Source organism: Syngnathus floridae, chromosome 1, assembly GCF_059516105.1.
Source record: "Syngnathus floridae isolate MCC-2025c chromosome 1, RoL_Sflo_1.0, whole genome shotgun sequence".
Lineage (NCBI taxonomy): Eukaryota > Metazoa > Chordata > Actinopteri > Syngnathiformes > Syngnathidae > Syngnathus > Syngnathus floridae.
In genome coordinates, this window is record NC_142413.1 from 8,046,856 (window position 1) to 8,063,189 (window position 16,334).

The 16,334-nt window shown below is 38.7% G+C and overlaps 1 protein-coding gene across 3 annotated transcripts in view; it reads right to left on the bottom strand.

The window, feature by feature from the left end:
- Positions 1 to 4,267: 4,267 nt before the first annotated feature.
- drp2 (dystrophin related protein 2) overlaps positions 4,268 to 16,334 on the bottom strand; it is a 101,267-nt gene continuing 89,200 nt past the window's right edge. For 2 of the 3 annotated variants that reach the window (XM_088391925.1, XM_088391846.1), the window contains exons 19-25: positions 15,029 to 15,094; positions 11,042 to 11,107; positions 9,647 to 9,793; positions 8,236 to 8,488; positions 6,083 to 6,200; positions 5,904 to 5,995; positions 4,268 to 5,064 (exon numbers count right to left, since the gene is read on the bottom strand). In XM_088391925.1, the coding sequence (XP_088248051.1) occupies positions 4,957 to 5,064; positions 5,904 to 5,995; positions 6,083 to 6,200; positions 8,236 to 8,488; positions 9,647 to 9,793; positions 11,042 to 11,107; positions 15,029 to 15,094 (850 nt within the window). In that variant the 3' untranslated portion in view covers positions 4,268 to 4,956. The remainder of the gene's footprint in view (positions 5,065 to 5,903; positions 5,996 to 6,082; positions 6,201 to 8,235; positions 8,489 to 9,646; positions 9,794 to 11,041; positions 11,108 to 15,028; positions 15,095 to 16,334) is intronic. The other variant, XM_088392004.1, reaches the window with a different exon arrangement.

Here is a 16,334-nt window from a genome sequence, read left to right on the forward strand (position 1 = left end):
TTTTCTGTTTACTTGGGTTATGTTTGTCTGATATTTCCATTTGTTTGATCCCTAAGATGGCAAAAACTAGGGTTAGGATTTCACAGTAAGGCGAGGGTTTTGAAGTAGGGTTTCGAATTAGGGTTAGTGTTTCAAAGTAGGGTTTCAAATTACGGTTAGGATTTCACCCCAGGGTTAGGGTTTTGAAGTAGGGTTTCGAATTTGGGTTAGGGTTTCATGCAGGTTTTTGAAGTAGGCTTTGAAATTTGGGTCAGGCTTCCAAAGTAGGATTAGGGTTTTGAAGTAGGGTTGCTAATTAGGGTTAGGGTTTCAAACTAGGGTTAGGGTTTCACATTAGTTTTAGGGTTTTGAAGTAGGGTTTCAAATTTGGGTTAGGGTTTCAATTTAGGGCGAGAGTTTCAAACTAGGGTTGGGTTTTCACACTAGGTTTAAGGTTTCAAAGTATGTTTCCATATTAGGGTTTCAAACTAGGGTTAGGGTTTCTCACTAGGGTTAGGGTTTTTAAGTAGGGTTTCAAACGGTTCAGGTTTTAAAGTAGGGTTAAGGTTTGAAGTAGGGTTTGATATTAAGGTTAGGGTTTCAAACTAGGGTTAGAGTTTAACAATTGGGTTAGGGCTTTGAACTAGGGTTTCCAATTAGAGTTAGGATTTCGAACTACGGTTTTAAATTAGGGTTAGGATCTCGAACTAGGATTTTGAAATAGGGTTAGGATTTCAAACTAGGATTAGGGTTAGGGTAGCAGTAATTAAACAGTAGCAGTAATTGTTGTAATACTAAAATAAATGGCTTACAGGTTATTTTAAGATACTAAGGTTAGGGTTATAAATAGGACACACACAGGAAGGCAAATAGAAATGTTTTATTTCTGTACTCAAAGAGAAGAAAGCATCCAGTAAGCCGGTGCTTTTCTTTACAGTATAAAGTGTCTGTACACACTCCCAAAACATTGTTAAACCCATTAAACAAATACATTGAAATGATTAATGAGGAAATCCATGGGGATGTAACAATTGAAACACATTGAAAGTGTTAGTGTAAACTAGTGTGTTAAGGTAGAACAGGTGATTGACTGATTCAATTTGGACTCACAACAACAGACATGAGGCAGAATATAATGACAAGTGTATGCAATATGTATGCATATTGTCACTATGATTTTGCAAGATTTCCAAAAGAAACTGTGCTTCTCCGAAATGAGTCATTGCATGAGAAATAGCAATATTAGTTTTCAATTAATGTTAATGAAAATAATGTGTTCTACCAGCAGTATTATGGCAAAAAAAAATGCAATTTGGTTTTTGTTTTCATCACAGCATGGCCACCAGATTTTGTGTAGCGTGTTGGTTCCATTTTCATAGTGGGCATCCTTGTTTGTGTGCATGTGTAAGTGTGTGGATGTGTGTGTGTGTGTGTATGTGTATATATATATAGTATATATATATATATATATATATATATATATAGTCTCATGAGAATTAAGTGGGATTTCATACAAAAGATGAATTTCTTTTATATAAAATGTTTAAAGACATTTGTATTTAATTTGCAATTATTATATTATTTTAAAAATTATATTAAATAAAAAATATAACCACAAAATAAAATTTTAATTAATATTTTTAAGGTTTCTATGGGATTGTTGTTTCTTTATATCATTACAGAAAATTGTTAGTTTTTTTATTACGTGATTATTTTTTGAATTGGCTTTAAAAAAAAAAAGTTAGTCAAGGGGGGCAGAAATTACAGAAAGCTAGAGAAAGAGAGCAAGAAAAAGTGAGAGCGAGAAAGTTGGAAATAAACTGCATTTGTAGCATGCATATGAACTTTGTGTTTAAAGTAATTTTGTCCTGGGACTTGTGCACTAGATATCTATTTAAATAAATAATCAGAAATTTCAAAATATAATGCTCAAGTTCTTTTTTGTACAATTTCCACTATATTCTCATGAGAACAGTTTTTTTTTATTGTCCGTTTCGATTTGAGTACTCTTATTTGCTTGCAAAAGTGATTCTCAAACTGGAACTCACGAACCATAACTTATGAGTCTGCCCACAAAAAAACAGGTACAAACCATTGTAATATTTTGAAATATCCTCATGGATATCTGCAAGATTAAAGTATTTTAAAGAAATAAATATAACAAATTAAAAAAAATAAAATAAATAAATAAATAGTTTTTTACCCGCACGAATAGTCCCAAGCTGTGGTAAGTGTGGTAAATGAGCTCCCTCTAGTGGTAGGTAAAAGAATCACCATTTGCTAAAAGAAATTCTTTGCCCCCATAAAGATTACAACTTGTTTTATCAAATTATATTTCATTCCTGTGCAATACAAAAATAAAACAAACTCGTCTTGTGTTTTCAAGCCAAGATTAGGAATGAACAAAAACATTTAACGATCACGATAACCCTCGCAGCAATACAGCTGCAGGCCTGGAAGGTGGAGAGAGTCGGCCTTTAGCGCATCCCTCTTACGACTATTAGCATTTGTATGAGGAGCGCGTCACCTTTGTGTGCAGCTGCATCCTTGTGGGCTGTTCCCTAGCAACCGCATCACAACGAACCTGTCGGTGTCAAAGAGTGACGTAAACAAGCAAGGTCACAGTCTACGTTTTAAGGGTCGAAACAGCATTTTATTTTTCCCACACTTGCATCAGTGGATTGTGTTGTGACAAGCCTATGAAAGAGCATCGCCCCCGGCAACAGGAGCGAGGGATTTTTTTCCTCCAAGCTTTTTCTTGCTCGTCTGTCAGATCTGCACAAGAGGAGCTCCCCGAGCATCACGGCTTCATGCATATTTTTACAGTACATAAACGATTGTGATGTAAACTTCTTTCCCCGATGGCCAAAAGGCGGCAAACGATCAGCATGGGTGGATTCAATGTGTCAGCCGTCATCATATTGGTCAAGCTTTTCAGAATGATATCACAAGCACATATGTACACAAACTGATTTGCAAATAACTTCAATTGATCACACACGGGCTGGGAGATGTGGCCCAAAAATAAAATCTTGATGTCATTCTAGATGATTTTAATCGAGATAGAAAACCCAACAAAAAAGTATTTAAGAAGGGTTTGCTGTTAGTGGGTGTGTTGCGCATTGTTTACGTTAAAATCGAGTGCAAACTAAATTTTTGACTTTATTTTTGTAAAGCTTGGGACTTTATTTCTTGATAAAATACAACTTTATTCTTGTAAACAGTTCACTTTATTTCATGTGAAAAGAAGAAAAAATATATAATTTAATATATCATATTAATTTATATTGTTTTAAAAAAGTCTCATATCAGCTCATATTAGTATCCATCCACCGATTCATTGGTTAGGCCCTAGCTATGATGGTGGTACTTGGAAGAACTATTTTTTTAAGGGGCACTCGCCATAAAAATTTTGAGAACCACTGACTTGGGCAATTTTACAAGAATAACCGCTGCCTGCCTCTGTAAAAGTGACTTCAATAAAATGTAAAGCAATGTGAAACCACATTTGACAATGGACATTTGTATCTCAGGTGAAGCGGCGCCTCACCATCGATCGTATGAAAGGATGCTGCAAATTGGTGGGTACGGGATGACCGGAATGACAGTGACAAGATTGGAGAGGATTAGAGCGATGGTGTGTGCAAACACAGGCTCAGAGCTCACGGGCACTTTGGCATAAATAAATCATGGATTGAACTGATGACGTGTCACTCGCACAGTGTAAATAAGCTGCCGGCGGGCACAGTGGGCAGCCGCATTAAGCAACCGCAGCACGCTTCGCCAGGAAAACATGACAGGACAACCTCGCTTTTTGTATTTCTCACATAAGGCGAGTTATTGTAAGGAGTCTCAAACCTTTGGGGTCCACACACGCCTGATCGTGGGGACGTTTTTTGAAAGGCCGCCACACAATCAAAACAAAGGAAACCACGTGAAAACCTAAATGACATTGAAGTTGCCCGTCTTCGGGGAAAATAATTCAGAAAAAAAAATCTGAAATAAATTGTTTGGGATAATCAATTCAGATTGTTGGAGTGAAAGAATATTGTAATGTTATGAGAATTAAGTCATTCTCTAAAAAATTAATAGGTACTTTAGTCGCATTTTATCAAGAACAATACATTGTAATCTTTATGAGAATTAGGTCATATTTTAAGAAAAATCCTAGGAGAGAAAAAGTCATATTTTCTCCCTAAAAAGTCAATAAAGTTGTATTTTCTCAAGGAAAAAAAATATTCTTGTGTTTTCTTAAGAAAATAAAACTCAATATACTGTAAATAAATAGGTATTCTCTGGGGGGAAAAAACATGTATGTTTTTTACAATTTATTATTTATTGTGTTGGGATTAAAACGCATAATGCTACAAAAATTAAACAACACATTTCCAAAATAAGCGTGTATTATAACAAACTCAAAGGTGAACAAGGAAAGACATTTTTTGTTAAATGAAAATCAATTTGCATATTTTATTCTGAAAACAATGCCTGTATCCTCTAAAAATAAAACAACTACATTGTTAAAAAATATGCCCTTTGTTCTTGGAAAAAAAATATCACTGTAATATCATATGCCTTTCCTTCCAATCATAGGTGAATACTATGATGATGACACGCATGATCATCCGCAAACTATTGTGTCAGTCCCAAGCTATGACTCGTGTACCCCAGGAGGGTCAGAGGACCCCAGTTTGAGAACCACTAGGAAAACCTTTCCCACCTTGAAACATCTGTGCAGATGCACACACACACATACACAGCATCTCCCTCCACTTGGCTAACTCCCTGACGCTGGTTTACCTTTGGCCGGCCGACACTGCTTCAAGCTGCAGGCTACGGAGGAGCTTAGCCAACTAGCCGGCCAGCCAACCAGCGAGCACTGCTTGGGCCCAACAGACATCAGCCTTATGCAATTTGCATGATAAAAAGGCTTGTTAGTGCACAGGGGTCCAGTTAAGGGTTTAGCTACCACAGCGGTCACCGTGGCCGCTGGAGCGGGACCCGAACCGGGCCAGGCGGAGCTCCTGCTGCCCGAGGGCCGTGTGAGTGTCCGTTCAGGCTGTGTTTAGATGTGTGACGTGGTGCCTGAAATGAAGGGGTGCACAGAAGCTACGGTGAGACTTTCAAAGATTTAAGTATGCAAGCAGAATGTTCAGTTTCATTTTGAGATGGATGAAGGAAAAGATTCCCCTTCAAAATTCAAAGAGGCTCTCAAAGGATTTTGTTGCATTTTGTTCCCTTATTATACCCAAATGTTAAGCAAACTGTCATCTTAAATTTTGAGATTTTTTTTTTTTTTTATATTGATCCTATTTTGGAACAAGGCTGTCACACAAAAGTTTACAAAAAGCGCAATGAATACTTCACAATTCTTCACTTTGAGAATCTTTGCAAAATTTGAGGAAAAGATGAACTCATTCCATGTTGGAATAAGGCTGTAACATGACGTAAAGTATGAACAAGTGAAGGAGTGTAAGTTTTCACTAAGCAGGCTGTGATTATGGTAATCCCTTTCTTTTTGGCGGCCCAGCAAATTGCCTTTTTAAATGGCACTTTGCAAAGAGCCTGACACTCTTGTGCTGAGTACGCAAGTATGCCCTCGTTTCACTCCCCTTCATCACCTTTCTCAACCTCCCACTGGGGTGCAAATCATGTGTATCACAGTGTATAAGTAGTGATTTTTTTTTATTTTTTTAGAGAAGACACACGTTACTTTCCATGGTTAAAATTTGCTGCATTTCTTCCATTAAAGCTCAGTGCTGCCTACGGTGGCAAAACGTGGTACTATACTCAAGGTGTGCAGATTTTATGTTTTAACTGTTAACTGTAGAAACCATAAAAAAAAAAAAAAAAAAAGCTGTAACACAGCGAGGGGTTTGCTCTTTCTGCCATATTCAACTTGTAGTATGTGTGCTGCCGTTTACCTCACCCGGTTCGGAGGGGAAGACGTTTCTCAGTTGCTCGATGACCTCCTGGAGCTGCAACACTGTGTCCTGCTCGTGCTCTATGTCATCACCTGACACATACGCACACACACACACACACTTAGAGCATGAGGGGGAAGGAGGGAGGGTGGTGGGGGCACATGGGTGTTTTCACCGACCTGCTGCTTCCGTGTCAGTGGTGTCCCTGCTGGCTGCACCCCCGTGGTGTCCCCCTCCAGACACGGGCGAGGATAAAGTCGACGGTTCTGACCCGTTGGCTTCGGAATCTTCTTTAGGCTGTTAGCACAAGCACCACATACATACACACGCATTATTATCCTAATTATCAAAACGAGAAGGGCACTCAGTTGAGCAAGGACATCTGCGATAATATGCTGCTACAAAGACTGGTTAAAAATTAAGGGGTCAGCAACATGCGCTTCCCCCCAATGAGTTTCTGTCCCTCCTGCTGGACCAGCCTTCAAAACCCCAACAAAAATGTAATTTGTTTTCAAGAGAGAAAAAACAGCACTCTAGCTGCTTTATAAAAACATACAATAAAAATAAAATAAAGTAGTATGTTGACAATTAAATAAATTGTCCAGCGTGATAACATGCTTCATTGTAATTCTTTGTGCTGCTCCTTCTGTCGGCCACCAGGGCCAGTGTAATAAATACAGACCGACCATACATTTGGTGATGAAACAGAAGACATGTAATATTGTCATGTTTTAGGAAAGGATAAAAAAACACCCTTGCAGATAGCAACTAGCTATAACGCCAATGAGCAGTTTCCATGAAAAACTTGACTTGGCTTTGACAAAAGAAAAATAATATTTTGATATTTACTTAATAAATATTGAAAAAAATCTGCAAATGGGTGAACCCACAAGTGGCCTTCGTGTGTATGCAGGGGTCCATTATGTATGCCTGTGAGTATTTTAAAATTGCCTGACTACATGTATTGCTACACCATTTGTATTATACTATCTCATAGATGCTATTCAGCATTGTATTTTAATTATAAATTCGATATTGCTTAAAAATTAAGTAGTAATGAATAGAATAATTAATTATCTACAAAATACATTTTTGAATACTGTTGTAAGGTCACAGAGTAGATAGAGTGCTCAGACCATTACACACAAAAGCCTTTTTTCCCTGATCCCATTTCTCCAGGAAATGGAAGTGCAATCCCGGTCCAGGGAGAAAAGGATTATATGAATTTGAAGACTTTTTTGAAATGGCTGTGTTACTTCACTGCTTCTTTTATGCGTCTATTTTTGGAAACTGCTACTTCCCGACTAATCGAGCCACCTGTGTCATTTTGTGCAGCGTGCCGCACACAACATGTTTTCCTCTTATTACAACTATGATTGACAGCTCCCACTTACAGCTTAATTCCTTAGATAATATTCTCCCGCAGCTTATCCTCTCCTCCTGTATAGCGTATCATTGACTTCCACTCCCACTGCCGGTGCTGCATTTCGCTCCCAACGATGTATTTTTACTCATAGATTTTAATCTTGCGCCCACTTTTACATATTCTTTATCATCAAAAGCATGCACGAGGAACCGTAATACCTGCTGAGCGTGTGCAAATGCGGGGAAAGCTATTCAAATTGTCTGCGGGTGTTTTCAAATCAAACCTGCAGTCACACGCAAACGTCGCACATTTTTGTATAACGGTGGAAGGAAGGAAATGATTGCTTCACTGAAAAATACAGCCTGTAAGTCTTCTATTCATGTAAATATTCAGTAGAGGTTCTCATTCACTTCAAGGAGACCTATTCAACACAACTTAAAAGAGTCCCCCAGTTTCTGAATAGAATGATGGTAGAAAGCTTTTCATCAAAATAGTCCAATTAAAACACTTCAGGACAGAAGAGGGTAATCTTTTAAGAAAGAACAGACGGGACATGTTATTTGGAGATGAAATGCATGTTTTCGGGATGTGGGAGGAAATCGGAGTGCCCGGAGAAAACCCATGCAGGCATGGGGAGAACATGCAAAATTTACACCAGGAGGGGCCGGAGGTGGAATCGAACCCGCAACTGCCTAACCGTGAGGCGGACGTGCTAACCAGGGCGCCACAAGCCACCCAACATATGTTATAAAAAATAAATGGATTACCATTTATTGAAAAAATACAAAAATACACATAAATCTAACAAATAACAATACACATAACAAATGTATACAGTATATATACTATATATATAATAAAGTTTTGTAAATTCACTGAAAACACAGGAATACAAAGTTAAGCCATTCCCAAGGGGCATGGAGCTTAACGCATGCCAGTTAATCGTTACGGGAGGCGTTTGTTTACCTGAAGAAGCAGCTCTCGCAGCCTGCGCAGCTGTGACTCCAGCTGCTTGTTGTGGTCCTCCAAGATCTGCATGCGTGTCTCTAGACGCGACTTGTGCTGCCGCAGGACCCGCGCCTCGGCCAGGAGCTCTTCGTCCTGCTGGCCGCCCGCCACAGGCGAGCCCGGCATGCACTCGCCGGCCTCCGTCAGCATGGGAAGCGATGCTGCCTCCTCGTGCTTCCACTTGAGGCGCCGGTACTCGCTTTGAAGTACCCTGAGCAGAGAGAAGTAGTATGAGATATTCGTAGGGCTTCCTATGGAGCTGCTAAAGGGAAAAACTGGGGACACTCTTATAATACAAATACATTTAAGCATGTAGTATGATATATTAAGACCAAAAGCATTTGGACACCAAAAATATTGCAATGGTGTACGGATCTCAATATTGTTTTTTTTCCCCCAAACTAATAATCTTATAATCTCATAATATACTGTATATCAATAGTTTTGCCCAAAGATGTAAGTTATTAATTCAACCTCCAGCCGGCACGTTCTGTTGGAATAAAAAATAAGACTGAAGATCTTCAGCAAAAAGCAGACTGGGCTGAAATATTTCCTTTAAATTTGAGATGTCAAATTAAAAAGTGTGCCACCATCTGTTAGTTGACAGAGAAATTACACCCAAAATAAAAGGGAGGTAGAACGAAATATGTATAAAGTGTTAAATAAAAAAAAGGAACTTGCGGTGAAGAAGCTCACTGCAGTATGTTTTAATTGGATGGTAGAAACCCTCTAAATATTGTAAACTTCCGTCTTAATACTTATGTAATGTATATATGTATTATATATGTTATGTGAGTAATGCTGCCTGGTAACTGATGTTCTGTTAGCATTCTTTGGCCAGCAAACTATTTGCAAGTGAATGGCCAGTGCCTCTGCCAAGTAGTGCACTCATTCCATTATGCCTCCAAATCAGCCTTGTGCATTGTACATCTTTCTTATCCTCCATGTGGGAGACCTGCTAGACTGGAACTAAAGGATTGCTTAGAAAGACTTTCAATGAAATCACACTAACAGTGTTACTATCCTTATATGCGCATAAAAAACATCATACGCGTCATGTTGAATAGGATTTGGAGTGTGAAAGTGTTTGTTCACTGCAGGAGGTCTGCAAGTAGGAAGAGACACACTTAGAATAAGCATCACAAAATGCAAACACACACACATTTGTGTTACTCTTGGGGAGATTTATGGTGAAAAATCACTCATGTTGGACGCATCAGTGATTCCAAAACCCTTTTGGAACATTTTCGAACACAATTCAATGATTCTTCCAAGTGCTTTCAAAATATGTGAATGCTGTAAAGGGATCAAGTGACACCTACATATTAGGAAGGAGCCCAGCTTTGTCATTTTTCCCTCAGCCGCTCACCTGTTTTCATTCTCCAGGCGGGCCAGGGTACACTGGAGCTGCTCCTTGTCCTGGTGCTCCAGGTGAGACAGCAGCATGAGCTGCCCGCAGGGCGAGTCGTGGTCCAAGGCCGGGCTGGGGTGACGCAGGAGGTACTGATCTTCATCTCTGAGTCGGCCCCGCACAGAAAAAAGCACACTGAGCCATAGGCAGAACCAAGCCGATCCATGACAGCACCACAGAAGGCACAAGGCAGCAACAACAACAAAAAGACAACAGGTAGGCCAGCCATGAGCACCAGAGCTTGTACCCTGAGGTGTCCAGACTTTTTCTTCCAAAGCTTGCAGAAAGAAAAAAGATTCATGACCTTTAACTTATTTAACACCCAGAAACCATTAAAGTATCACTGGCATTAAAAAATGATGGTAGTTGTGACGAGGAGGTTACTGATAGACTTCGCCATTGGAATGGAACTCGAGTTAAATCCAAGACAATCGAGAGCCATGCTTTAAAAAAAAAAAAAGAAGACATGCTTGAAGCAGCCTCAAGAGCTTTAACACGCATGTGTACAGTAAAGTTTTCCTTGATGAGAGCAATCACGCTGAATTCATATTACATTATGATACAATGAAATTACATTTTGCAGCAGTGTAGTTACTGCGCATTGTATCGTAACAAAAATTTTCAACACGGCTCCAAGTATAATAACCACAATTGCAAACATCATGTTAATGCAATGCCACTCTGACAGTTTCAATCAACGCAGCACAATTATCTTTGTCAAGACAGACATATATTACAACATTTGTTTGGATCTCGTTAGAAAGCGCACATTTCTCCGGCTCATGTCACGATGCACGTACATCAACTTGATTTTAATGAAACGCTGATGAGAACACCTCGGCAGACAGATGCCCTGAGGTCATGGCGTCATTTACACAATTCTGTGTGGCAAACAGCCCACATAAGGAAAATGATAAACATAGTTGACAGCCCACACGTGCAAACATAAACAATAATGAGGAAAGAAATATAGAAAGTAAAGTCGTTTTTCTTTTTCTTTCTGAAATACCCCAAAATGCTACTTTAGCAATGCAGCATTAATTTTCCCAAGGAAGTACATAATTACATAATAATTGCTGAATTCAGTCATAGTCAATACAAAAATAGTTGATTGAAAAAAATGACAGTTACTTTAGTATTAGTTTAGTGGACTACTATTTGATCAAAAGTGGCACAAGTGGTGGAAAAACGCTCCTCAGTTTGTTGTGCCCTGTCCTAAATTGTCTTTGCTAGACATGGCAAACATGGTACTAGTACACGGACCTTAATATGGACATCAAGGCTATCCATCGGAGACGACATGCACATGCACACAATGGTGTGTTTATATTGTGGAAATGGCGATATACTCACAGACTTTCATCAGGAGAAAGGCTGTCTGTGAAGAAGGAACAATTCTGGTTCTCCATCTCCGCCAATCTACCAACACACACATTTACCCACAGAGTTACAAAAAAAGAGGGGAGCGAAAGTGTCACATCAAATAAAAGCCGCATCAACATCGACACATTTGATATGCTCCCATACTGGAGAGCTCCATTTCCCCCTTCCACACACAGTGATATTTCTAAAGCACTGTGGCTAGCTTTGACTCATGTGGACTGCAAGTAAACAAAAAAGCTGCCTGTAAACTTCTAAGTGACAAGACTGCAGAGTGGCAGGAACAGAAAAAAAAAAAGTCTGGCTGAGAGAGGAAGATCAATAAAAATGTCAACAAGGAAAGACAAGTTAAAATATATATATTTTTAAAAAGTGTATACTTTCTACCAGCAGGGAGGCAATAAAACAAGCTAGCAAGGGTAGAGTGGGCATCAGGACCATGGACAGCGACCGTCAGTTCACGAGATGAAGACAACTGGACAAGGGAGCTCATAACTGCTGTGTGAAGACAATTAAAAGAACGACTAACTGGCATCTGACTGTTTGCTTGTGCAACACGCTGAACTAATTTGGGGCAGTGGGCATAAAAATTCTGTCAGTTCTTATCAGCCATCTTCGAGTCCAAATGACAAATATGCCGCAAACACTGTCATTGAAGTCAATTTGAGTCGAAACCTTCAGGCTTCTCTGGTAGAAAGCAAAATAAATGTCAGGAGAAGCCTACTAGAACCACTGAACTGTATTTGGGGATGATCAAAGCATCTTGAATCTTGTTTCCATTATGAGTTTAATTGTGATTGTTTAATTCTGAAGGTTATGGAGACTTGACACATATTATTCAATTTTTTTTTTTTTTACATATGTTTTTAAAAAGATTTTTTTTTCAATCACTTGATTTGTTCAGGATTTAGGTCCGTTATTTTTTTTAATGAGCCTAGACTCACTCTTGAAGATAACAAACACCTAGCCTTTGAACACGGTGTGTAGACTTTTGTCCTATCCACTGAATTTGATCATTGAGGTCTCGGCCATATTTTGTTGACAAGCAATCAAAACAAATGTTTTTTTCTGTAGTATGATGAAGGTACGTCTGTGTTGCTAAAGCGTGGTGCAACTGGTATCCTCCCAAGAATCGTCTTTATCACAAGATTACATTAATTAAATGAAGCGTAATCTTCACCCGATCAATCTTAACAAAATAACTGGAACAAAAACTGAAAACAAATAAAAAAAAACGAGAGTCCTTTTGTGAAAACAATTAACTGAAACTACCTTTAAATACTCGTTTAGGAATTATGAAATGACATCAAGTAAGGTTTGCAACTGAAATAAAAAAAAAAAAGAAACACTTCATTTAATTTCATCCGTCGCTGCAATGGTCACTTTAGAGTGCCTCATTCTTGGATGTGAAGAGTGTGTGTGTCACAAAGAAAACGTGGAAAAACATTTTTCATGAACACTTGACCTAAACTGTTGCGGCACTCATGATGGTAAGAGGCTTATATATCTTTTAAGGAGCTACTTGGTGTAAAGGTTTACCGAGTTTCCTTCCAAGCAGAAGAATGCCATTATATCCTTATGGCTGCATCATCAATACTATCTTAAAAAATGATTGAACACTAACGCTAAGGATTTGAAGGCCCAAAGCCATTCTACAGAAGACAACAAGCAGAGTGCATTGCTTTTTTTGGCTAGAAATATAATTGGACGTGAAAGGAAATGGGAGAAATGGTGACAACCCGCAGAGTTCTGAGCAGCACATTTTCTTCACATCTAGCCTTTAAAAAAAGGTTGCATTGTATAAGAGCTGATGATGAAAGACATGTACTTGTGTGGCTTGCTGTGACACGAGGAGGCAGAAGGAAGAAGGAAAGTCTGCAGCTAGATTTGCAAAAACATTGTGTCTTTTAACTATTTCAATCACTCACTGGCCAGAAAATTACAAACATTTTATAGAATACATTCAGTTTGTAATTAAATTAAAAATGGAAAATCTTGGCACGAGAGAACAAACAAAATAAGAAAAATGAATACATAAATAAATAAATAAATAAATAAATAAATAAATAAATAATAAATAAATAAATACATAAGTAAAATTTAAAACATTTAAAATGTCTTCTTGCAGCAATTTATGAGTCAGTGAGGTGCCTTTCAGAGATTCCCATGACATCCCCCATATTTTATTTCTTTAAAACAGTTGTTTACCAAAGTGGTGTGCACGTGTCAATAATTAGATCATCTATGGTCTTTAAAATTGATTATATGCTTTCTCAGATGTGCCGATTAGTTGACTAGGTAATTAGCCACATAGATGGCGGGTGGAGGCAAAGTGAAATCTCAGCACATGGTGGAGGGAGTCAATAAGCTGTCGAATCCTATTATGATGGTGTTCAGATCACACTGGAAATTCAGCTGAACAGCTGCTTTTTTTGGTCAAGTTGCATGATCCTGTTACAAACCAGTGTGCATGTTTGACAGTGTATTGTGCAAGAAAAGAAGTAGCATCGAAATTAATCATGGAGTCAAAGAAATGAGTTTTGAAATGCAACACGCTGAGACGCAGAGCAAGCACAAGATGGATGACGTTAATAAAACAAAAACTAAAAAACATTTGAAATAGATGGGAAGTTTGCAATGTTGTGAAGGAAGGCAACATATTTAATCATGTCTCCTCTTTTAGGAATTTTAAAGAGTTACTGTAACCTGTTGGTTTGGGTGAGTGTTGGAAGTAGTGGAGGCAAACATTGATCCTTATAAACTGTTCTGGTCAAATCTGACCTACTTTGACAATTGACTGCAACAAAATTAGTGTAAAAGTCATTCTTTTTTTTTTAAAATGACACAAAACATACAAAAATCATAAAACACCGCCCACATATTTGCAGATATTTTTTGGAAGTTTTCCACCATCATGAGTAAAATAAATTGTAGTGTGGCAAAAAAAGTGAAAAAAATAATGGAAAAATGTAACGTAATGGAAAAAGTAGAAGGTTAGTTCAACACTTGCTACGTTGCTAAAAACTCATCCAATCATAAATCATAAAAAGAGTAGAATTGACAGTCAGCATGAAGGATGGTCATGCAACAAATTTGATATGGATCACAATGTGTGCAGGGAATACAAGCAATATAAAAGTGTTAGGACCTGTTCTTGAGAAAATGATCACCAAATTAGCAGTAAAAAATAATAGTGCAATATGGAGGATTTAAAAAAAGTAGATATTCAACATCCTCACAGGAACAATATACAACAGCTCACTTTGCACCACATATACTCTGGCTGGATTCATGTGTGTGTGTGTGTTTAGCCTTCAGGGGTGCAGCAAGTCCTGTTTCTAATCTGTCAAAGAGACACTGATCCTTGAGGACGGTTCCCAGGTGACCAGTGGGCTCAGCAGCCTGGCCACTAACAAGCCACTGGGCACGCTGGACCCCACTGACCTCCAACCGACCCCACCCCCCCAATACCACACCCACCCACACTACATAACACATATGCTGTATATACGCTAATAACGCAACAAGCTGTTTGAAATCATCTAATGTTTGTACTGAAGGCAAGACTCGCTGGGGTTCTAAAAAACTGCATTCTGTATGTAAACTGGGAAGGCTGGCAGTGAATGGATTTTGACATGACAACGTTAGCCTAAAAAAAATCAATGACTTTTAATCTCAACAAAATCCATTTTTGCTCTTGTAGAGATTATAGTTTTTTTCTCGAAAAAAATAACTTGAATTACAATTTCTTTCTTCCCTCCCCAGAAAAAAAATATTATTGAAACATTGCAAGACTAAGTAGTATCTTGAAGCACAAGCTGGATCAATATTTCAATCAGAGCCGAGCAGGGATCAGGAAAAAGCAGAGGCGGCAAAAACGTGGAAGCAGGGGAGTTGGATTAAGAGAGCAGAAAGCGAGGTTGAGGGAATTTGAAAACGGCGGCGCAGCTAGAGACGTACCTGCTGGCATAATGCTCAATCCTGCTGTGCATGTCTGCATGGGGCATTTTAGGGGACGAGCAAGGCCTGGGAACAACAATGACAGTATAAATACATCAGCACAAGTACATATAGGTTGGTACAATGAAAAATTAATCCGCACCAGGATAATCCGGAATAAACAAATCCAGAGGTTAATACTGCAGTGATCAATATTTCTTTATTAATCTGGCAGGACGTTGTTGAAGGGGTGCGAGCAACATTACCCCATTGAAGATGGGTGGAGCTTAAGTAGTTTTTTCACAATTGTTTTTTTCTGACTTGTGTTGGAATTTGAAACTTGGTTCCACCTTTTCTGTTTAGAGTCTCTCTATCCTCTGTCCAGGTGCGGTTCTAATGTGGAAAAGGGAAACCCCTTTTGTCTTTGGCCACCCCAGTGTCTTCGTAAGGTTTCAGTTCCATTGTGTCATTGCCATGCAATGACATATCGTATCATATCATATCATATCATATCATATCATATCATATCATATCACATCATATCATATCATATGTTGACTTAATATTCTGTGATGACATAGAGGACCATGGTGCATATTTTTGGACTATAAATCACACTTTTTTTCATAGTGTGACACATCGCTAGTTTTGCATGAGAAGGATTTACTATTTACAACACTAAGAGGCGCACTAACCAGGTTTCTACCAATGTGATGCAAGATTCTAGTTTAGTGAAGCTTTTTTTTTTTTTTTAACTGGTCTAGATGTTGGTCTGGTTTTCCTCAATTATCTCATAGGCGGTTTTGTGCTTGATTACATTATCAGAAGTTTACAGTTTGTTCCTTTTACTGAAACCCCCCCTGTTTATTTTAAGTAGCCTTTAAATAAAGAATCCAAATAGCCAAGTTCAAACGAGGTCAAAGAGACTGATGATATTACATCACATTCACAAGCTGCCAGCGTGCCGGCCCATAAACACGCTAAAGTGGGCACATGGACCGCCTGCAGCTCTGCTTCCTGATGACTTCACGGATTTTAGTCTCATTGCTCTTGTTTTTCTCCCTTTGGCTCAAATGAGCATTGTGTGTGAGTGGGATAGCATTATGGAGATGTCGAGCGCTTCCTTTCAGCCAAATAGTCGGAGCATGATAATCAGCCTCCGACTGCATGCGCGCGGGTGTGTGTGTGTGTGTGTGTGTGTGCGTGTGTGTTACACATGAAACTATTTTCATGATATCAGCCCGTGTTGTTTGCTTATTTTTTATTGTCCAAAATCATCATCATCATCTCTGCATTGTCTATTGCATTGTATTGAATCATATAATTT